At 45.5% G+C, this 9,024-nt stretch overlaps 1 protein-coding gene across 2 annotated transcripts in view; it reads right to left on the reverse strand.

Moving 5' to 3' along the window:
- The window catches only part of FRMPD2 (FERM and PDZ domain containing 2), an 87,423-nt gene extending 86,439 nt beyond the window's left edge, over positions 1 to 984 (reverse strand). For both annotated transcript variants that reach the window (XM_043596809.1, XM_043596808.1), the window contains exon 1: positions 87 to 984. In XM_043596809.1, the coding sequence (XP_043452744.1) occupies positions 87 to 210 (124 nt within the window). In that variant the 5' untranslated portion in view covers positions 211 to 984. The remainder of the gene's footprint in view (positions 1 to 86) is intronic.
- Positions 985 to 9,024: the final 8,040 nt, after the last annotated feature.

Genomic DNA, 9,024 nt, shown 5'->3' on the forward strand with positions numbered 1-9,024 from the left:
CAGATCTGAGAAGCAGCAGTCAGAGATGGCTTGGGAAGCTTTGCGTTCAACTCCCTGCGATTCATGTGGCCCAAACACCCTCTTACCTTCACGAATGTCTTCCAGGAGCCGCTCCGCAGCTAGGTACAAGAGGGACCAGATTTCCTCCTCCGACAGAGCTTCGCCCCTGACCTGCAGGGCGCTGGCCAGGGTCACAGAGGCCGGGCTCATGCCTGCAGAGACATGCGTGTGGCAGAGTCCCCACAACGTCCACCAGCTCTCTGGGCCCGTACTCACCGCTCCGGCCCAGGCACAGCCCAGCCCCCTCTGCGGCCTGGCAACACCATGTTTTCATCACCTGCATCCCCGGGGCTGGGCACAGGGCTAGGCACACAGAGGAAGCTACAGAAATGTTTTCTGGGGGGACCTGCGAGGCTGCCTGGCTGAATCAGTGAATGAGGAAATAAACTCCGAAATGAAAGCTTAGGCGAATGAATGAATGAATGAATGAACAAATGAACCATGAGAATGGCACCGCCCTCTGGGCTGGGCTGCGCTGTTGAAAAGAGCTCCCTTGGCCCAGGTAGCATCCTCTGCCTGCTCTCCTCTCTGTCTGGGAAAGTAGGTTAACTGCATTTTTTTTTAAATCTCCACTACATGATTCATGGCTTTTCCCCTGCCACCTGCCGAGTCGGATGTGGCGCCAGCACCAGCCCTGTCTGTAATGATCACGACACCTGCCTGAGGAGTGAAAATCACTGGAAGGAAGGCGAGTCCTGTGTTTTGAAAAAGTGCAGGCTCAGGGAAGCGCGGGACTGACCCGCCGGAGGAGGGGTGAGGGAGGCTGGTCTTCTCTTTTCCTCTCTTCTTAGAAGGGCTCCTTTCGACCAAAGCTGACATTTAAATGTCTGTCCTCCTGACACAGCTGCCACCCACTAATCTCCAGCCCCAGGTGGGGTGACAGCAGGAAGAGGCCAGGCAGGCTTTTCCTAATCCATTTACGTCATTGATCTTTTCTGAAGCCTCAGGGAGGGCGGGAGGGCGGTGTGGGGGGCAGGGCGGAGAGCACATTATGGCACCCTCATCCCTCTGTCCAACATGGCCAAGCCAAGCTCTCCACTCACCGCCTGCTCAGCTCTACGTACGCCTGTAGTCCAACCTCCTCCGGCCTCAGGAAGAGAGTTGGACTCCCAGAAGAAAAAAGCCTTACACGTCCTACTCTCCCCTGGGGACCAGAGGTGTGCTGGAGCCAGACCTAGGCCGGAATCTTGATGTGTGAGATGTTACAACAAGGAGTCTGCAAAGAAAGCCCGTCATTCCCATTGGCAGACAGGAAGGCAGTCCAAGGTCACCCAGGTACAAAGTAATAGATTCAAAGCTAAAGTGCAGGGCCTCTCTTGTCTTTCTTTTTTCTCTTCCTCCTACTTCTTTATCTAAACTTGGCTTGAGACATATGGATTAGGCATCCCCATGCTGCCACATGTTCCCAGCTCTCTGCAGCCAGCATAAAAGGCTACTTATTAGAGAACAAACAAAGGGACAAGATTAGGACTCTCAAATACGAAATCTCTGAATCTCAAGATTCCTCACGAAATACCAAATGTGGTGTGGTTTGTTTTCCCATCACTATATGACTAGAAAAAAATTGCATTAAAAGTATTTTAGGCTGGTGTGGTGTGGCTAGTCAAGACCATCATTTCAATATAGTAATTCAACTTTCAACAAATAGTGCTGGATTCATCACGGGAGAAAGAAAAAAAAAACCCTCTTATATAAAAATTAACTCAGGGCACCTGGGTGTCTCAGTCGGTTGAGAGTCCGACCTTGGCCCAGGTTAAGATCTGGGGCACCTGGGTGGCTCGGTTGGGCGACCGACTTCAGCTCAGGTCATGATCTCACGGTCCATGAGTTCGAGCCCCACGTCAGGCTCTGTGCTGACAGCTCGGAGCCTGGAGCCTGCTTTGGATTCTGTGTCTCCCTCTCTCTCTGCCCCTCCCCTGCTCATGCTCTGTCTCTCTCTGTCTCAAAAATAAATAAAAACATTGAAAAAAAAAAAGATCTCACAGTTCGTGAATTCAAGCTCCACATCAGGCTCGCTGCTGTCAGCACAGAGCCTGGAGCCTGCTTCGGATCCTCTGCCCATTTCTCTCTCCACCCCTCCTCTACTCATGCTCTCTCTCTCTCTCTCTCTCTCTCAGAAATGAATAAACATTTAAAAAAAACTAAAAATTAACTGAAAATGAATCATAGACCTAATATAGAACATAAAACTGTAAGTTTTTAGGAAATAACACATCGAGGCAAATATTCAGGATCTAGGATGAAGCAAAGAGTTCTTAGATTTGACACTGACATCATAGCTTAGCCTCGCCTACCTTACATGTGTTCAGAACACTCAGATTAGCCTACAGTTGGGCAAAATCACCTAACACGAAGCCCATTTTATAATAGAGTGTTGAATATCTGATGTAATTTATTGAACACTGTACTGAAAGTGAAAAATAGAATGGTTTAAGCGTATCAGTTGTTTACCCTGTGACCACCTGGCTGACCGGGAGCTGAGGCTCCAGGCCACTGCCCAGCATCACGAGAGAGGATTGTAGTGCATCCTGCTAGCCCAGAAAAGGATCAAAATTCAATGTCTGAAGTACAGTTTCCGCTGAATGTGTGTGGCTTCTGCACCATCGTAAAGTCAAAAACTTGTAACTCAAGCCATTACAAATTGGGGTTATCTATAAATAAAGAACTCTTGGGGAGCCTGGGTGGCTGAGTTGGTTAAGCGTCCGACTTCGGCTCAGATCATGATCTCACGGTTCAAGAGTTTGAGCCCCGTGTCAGGTTCTGTGCTGACAGCTCAGAGCCTGGAGCTTGCTTGGGATTCTGCGTGTGTGTGTGTGTGTGTGTGTCTCTTTCCGCCCCTCCCCCACTCACGCTCGGTCTCTCTCTGTCTCAAAAATAAATAAACACTAAAAAAAAAGTATAAATAAAGAACCCTCACAATTCACTGTAAAAAGACAACCTAATTTTAAAATGGGTAGAGACGTCAACTGTGCTTCAATAATAAATAAATTCAAAGTAGAATAAAACAATGACTACAATAGGCAAAACTGAGAGTGTCACAGGCCAACTGGAATGTATGGCCACCCAAATCTTTTTTTTGAAATGGGCAAAGACTATGAACATACATTTCTCCAAAGATGTACAAATAACTGATAAGCACATGAAAAGTGCTCAACATAATTAGTCATTAGGTAAATGCAAATCAAAACCACAATGTGATACCATTTCAGATCTATAAGGATGGTTGTAACCAAAAAGTGTTGACAAAAATGTGGAGAAATTGGAACCCTCACATATTGCTGATAGGGATGTAAAATAAAGTAGCCACTTTGGAAAACGGTTCAGCAGTTCCTCAAAGAGTTAATCATAGAGTTACCACGTGACTCCACAATTCCACTCCTTGGTATATACCCAAGACAAATGAAAGCATATGTGACACCAAAACTTACGCACAAACATTCATAGCTGCATCCTTGATAGTATCCAAAAAGTGGAAACAACCCAAACGTTCCTTAACTAATGAATGAATATACAAAATTGTATCCACATACAATGGAATGCTATCTGGCCATAAAAAGGAACAAAGTCCTGCTACATGCTGCAAGATGGATGAATCTTTTTTCTTATACCCCTTTATTAAGGTGTAACTGACATACGAAAAGCTGTATGTATTTAATGTATGCAACCTGATGAGTTTAGAGATAAGTACATATTCATGAAACCATCACCACGATCTATGCCATACAAGACCGATGAATCTTGAAAACAATCTGCCAAGTAAAGGAAGTCAGCCACTAAAGGTCACATTTCATATGATTGCATTTGTAGGAAATATCCAGAAGAGGCAAATGAATAGAAACGGAAAGATCAGTGGTTTGGCAAGGGTTTGGGGGAAGGGCAGGTGGAGAGTGACTGAAGTGGGTATAGATTTCTTAAGAGCTTGATGACAATACTCTGGAATTAGTTGTGATAGTTACACAATCTTGTGAACATACCAAAAACTTCTGAATTGTGAACATTAAAAGGTGACTTATGGCATGTGAATTATACCATAAATGTGAATAATTTTTTTTAATTTTTTTTACATTTATTTATTTTTGAGAGACAGAGAGACAGAGTGTGAGCAGGGGAGGGGCAGAGGGAGAGGGAGACTCAGAATCAGAAGCAGACTCCAGGCTCCGAGCTGTCAGCACAGAGCCCGACGTGGGGCTGGAACCCACAAACCGTGAGATCATAACCTGAGCCTAAGTCGGACGCTTAACCGACTGAGCCACCCAGGTGCCCCCATAAATGTGAATAATTTTTAAGAGAAAAGCAAGGAATGGAAAGGAACTTGTAATTAAAAGACAGATCATGAGGTGCGTGGGTGGCTCAGTCAGTTAAGCATCTGACTTCAGCTCAGGTTGTGATCTTGCAGTCCATGAGTTCCAGCCCCACGTCAGGCTCTGTGCTGACAGTGCAGAGCCTGGAGCCTGCTTCAGATCCTGTGTCTCCCCCTTCTTTCTGCCCCTCCCCCACTCATTCTCTCTCTCTCTCTCTCTCTCTCTCTCTCTCTCAAAAATTAATAAACATTTAAAAAAAATTTTTAAAGACAGATCAAATTAATAAATGAGTAAAAGTAAATATAGTATCTAGGAATGTACATGTATCTAGAGGGACAAAGCTACAGAAACAAGAGGATGACTGTAAAAGTCTGGAAATGATTACCTTTGGGGGAGTGAGGGCCTGTGATTGAGATGGAGGATATGGAAGGGTTTCTGGAATGGGGGGCAAAGTCCTATTTCTTAGCCTCAGTGATGGCTCAAATAAGGTGTTCATCTTACAATGACTCGGTAAGCTAAACATTTGTTGTAACGGTTCTCTGGGTCCGTTCTTTTACGATAAGTTTAAAACAATTTCAAGCATCGCCCTGCTAAAAATGTTTTTAGGCAAATCCAAAAAATAGCACTCCATTTCCACCTCCTTTCTTGAAATACAAATCCAGCAATTTTCATCAGTTATGTTAGACTCTATCTGAAATGCTGCCAACAAATGCCAACCAGATTAAGAGGCCCAACCATTCTTTCCATCTAGGGTGGATAAGGAAACAGCCAACAGCTAGAAAAGCACATAACTGCTCGGGTTGGCGAGTCAAACACCCCTCTCTGTGGTTGGAACCAAGAGTTCTTTGAGGCTTGAAGTTGCCATTCTCGTGGCTGGTGTATCAGGATTACAGCTTCCACGTCAAAGGCAACAAACCCCCAAACACAGGAGGTAATGCCTGTGAACTAGTCATCAGCCTCTCCATTAAAAAAAAAACAAAATACGACAACAACAAACCCATCCCACTGTTCCAAGACATGTGCATGCTCCCACTGCAGAAAGAAATGTCTACATACTGCTTTTCTGTACAAACTCTCTCTGACCCCAGGGCCACAGATGAACGTGACATTCTGTCCACAGGAGTGAGTTGTGCCTCCAGGGAGTGCCAACACTTGGGAACCATTGGTGGCCCCGAATTTCCACGGCAGCCCTGACCACACCCCTCCACTCTGGTAGGCAGTAACCTGTTTGGGGATATACTTCAGGGACTCCATTTCAGTCCACTAGTCCTTAAGAAGCAACCCAAATATATGTTAACATTGCAATATTGCAAATTCCATTTCAGGGCCAGCTGACAACACCAATACAAGGAGACACTCCCTAGCGCTTACTGTGCACCAGGCACTGTTCCAAGGGCTTTATGTGCACCAGTCCCAGTTTATGAGACAGCCGCCATCAGCCCTGCCCCGGCATGCCGTGATGCCTCCGGGCTTGCATCCAAGTGTTTGTCTACACAGTCTGGTGGTGAGGTACCACTGCACCGTGAACTGGAAGGGGACCATTAACCATCTAAGGGACAGAGAGATCCCACCACAGAGATAAACCCTGCCTTCCTGCCAGTGAGGAAGCTCTGGGAAAGCGTCCAGCCCATGGCCATGCTTCTGGGGGGGCAGCTCTGTTGTCTCTCATTCACTTCCCAGGCTCACACCTCTGTGGGCCAAGTCCTGTATGTTGACTCGATTCTCCGAACGCTTCTGCAATCATCTCGTAACCCAAAAGTCTCCTCCATCTGAGGCCTCATTGCTGTTCAGGAGTTTCTTCAGGCTCCCTTCCTTAAGTTCCCACGCTATGGTGCATTCTGTCTCTAGGGACTCTCCTCTACTGGCCTCCGGCTTCATAGCCCTTCTCTGGTCTGGCTCGGCCTAGAAGCTCTGCCCATGCCCTCAACATCCTTGCCTCAGCCATCCCTTTATTTAACAAATCCTACCAAGGAGTTAGTATATTTTAAGCTGTAAATAGAAACATGAAAATATAACATCCTACCCTTGCAAGTCTTACATTCTAGTGGGGATGGGCAAAGGGGCACCGATACCGAACAGGTAAACAGAGGAACAAAATAAGTCCACAGAGAGATAGACTATGAAGAAGAGGTAGACAAGGCTGTGCACTTGAGCCGGAGTGGTCAAGGAAGGCACCATATGAGCTGAGACTTGAAGGTTGCGAAGGTGCCTGCGAGGGAAGTGGAAGGGACAAGGCACACTGCCTCTGGTCTCGTGGGGACAGCCAGTGGGTGACCACTCCCTCCCTGAAACACTACCCGTTGCTTCAGATCCCGGTTTCCCGTGACTCCCTCTCGCTGTCCCTGGAATGTCGTCCCCCAGGATGCTAGCTCCGGCCCTGCGCTGGTTTCCTATGGCTGCTGGGACAAATTACCACCAGCCTGATGGATGAAAGCAACAGAAATTTATCATCTCAGAGAAATCAGTTTCACTGAGCTGAAATCGGGCTGTGGGCAGGGCCGTATTCCCTCCAGAAGTTCCAAGGGAGGGTCTGCTCCTTGTCTCTTCCTGTTTCTGGTGGCAGCCAGCATTTCTTGACTTGTGGCCACATCACTCTAATGTCTGCCTCCATGGTCTCATCACCTTCTCCTCTTCTATTTGAAATCTCCCTCTGTCTGACTCTTACAAGGATATTTGTGATTGCATCTAGTAGGGCCTGCCTAGATGATCCAGGATAATCTCCCCATTTCAAGACCCTTTAACCTCATCACATCTGCAGTTGTTTCATTTAAGGTAGTATTCATGGATTCCACAAATCAGGATGTATATATCTTTTTTGTGGTGGGGGGAAGCATTGTTCAACCTACCACCAGCTCTTTTTCATTCAACAGTCTACTGTTGGCTAAAAAAAGACGTGAGCTCGGGGAGGTTGAAACTCCAGCTCCCTAACTTCCTGGCTATGTGAGCTTGGGCACAGAGCATATATATACTTAACCTCTCTGAGCCTCAGTTTTGTCATCTGGGATATAATGTTAATCATAGCATCTACCTCATGTAACTGTTAGGAAATTATATTCAAGGGCTCAGTATGCAAAATGTGATGAACACATCTTATTTCCATTTCTTTCCATCTCTGCTCTAACCACCCAGAAAGGGATTTTAAGCATCAAAGCTGCTGAGAAGTTTCCAAGTATGAGATTCTTAAGATATGGTGTTAATTGTTTCCATCTGTCTGCCAGGATTGAGGTGCTATAAACAACCCATTTTAAACCTTAGCAAAATGCCTAAAATATCTCAAGGTCCCCAAAATAGACACCCTAGGGAGGAACCAGGGAAGGATGTGGGGCTCCCAAGGAATCAAAGCTCTCAGAATGATCCTTTTGCCTTCCTCCTTTTGGTCCTTATGTTTCCCTTCATTCCTTCTCCCTTTGGACATTCATTAAAAACCATCTGCTTGCACTCAGACCAAAATCTGAGCAAAACTTTCCAGAAGGCAAATGGCATCATTCCCCCAGGAGGAAAAGTCAGCTTCTGCCTCATCTGGGCTCCATTGAAAGCCTCATCTGGGCTAAAGGTGTCAGGGCTCTTAACTTCTGGCACTCTCCTACTGGGAGATCCTTGGAAGCTGATCTCAGTTCTGAGTTCTTCACACAGATCCTGCCCTACTGCCCTATATAAATACTGGCTGTAGCACCAACGTAGTGTGACCTTGAGCAAGATCACTCTCAAAATCTCTTCTCCCCGCTGTAAAATGGAGATGATACGTCCTGCCTTACAAGATGGTTGTGAGAAGCAGAACAAGCTAATGAGAACATGGCAACTAGCAGATGTCCTACCTTTCTTCAGTGTTCCCAGATGGAACCTTGCATTTGTAGATAAGAGAATGGATGTTCCAGTACAGAAAAACATTTAGAGTGTTTTAGAGGTTTTCCTCATCGCCCATATTTGCTTACATTCGACTTACCTCATATTTGCTACATTCCTATATAACCCGCGCTGATAAGACCAGTTTTTTATTTGAGTGAATGCATTCAGGGAAACGGCATATTTTATAGGAAATGGAAAATTAGTATTGGACAACAATAGAAGGTAATTATCTATTTCTTTTAAATCCTTGAATTCTTGCCAGATAATATTGCCTTCCAATGGTCCCAAAGCCTGGTCTTTCATTGTGAAAGGAGCCATTCGTTTGAGAAATGTGAAAGCCTAGGGTTCCAGACAGACTTTCTTCTTGACATAATCGGAAGAATTTAAGTAAAATGTCAAAAATATAATTCACTGTTATTAATGCACTTCGTGTTCCACCTGTGTTCTTTGGTCCTGCTTGTCCTTTAGGAAGAGCTGTATCCTCCATTTCTAAGGCTGCAGGGCCAGTTTTAATGTAATTCATACTCAGAGATGATTGATTGAGTCCTCACCAATTTTACTTGAAGGCAATGCCTTCCAAGGAGAATAGCCCTTTGCAGCTTATAGAGTTTGCATACATTTTTGTGATTCCCACAAAAATCCTTCAAGGCAAGGCAAAATGATCCCCATATCCAGATGAGGAAACTGAGAATTTAACTGACTTAAGGCCCCCAAATTTGCATGGCTAGTAAGTGCCATTTAAGTTTCTAAAGGAGGGGATGGTGGGCTTGTAAGCTAACAAGACTAATTGAAGCTACGTATGTTTAAATCATTATTC

The sequence above is a fragment of the Prionailurus bengalensis genome, chromosome D2 (genome assembly GCF_016509475.1).
Source record: "Prionailurus bengalensis isolate Pbe53 chromosome D2, Fcat_Pben_1.1_paternal_pri, whole genome shotgun sequence".
Classification (NCBI taxonomy): Eukaryota; Metazoa; Chordata; class Mammalia; order Carnivora; family Felidae; genus Prionailurus; species Prionailurus bengalensis.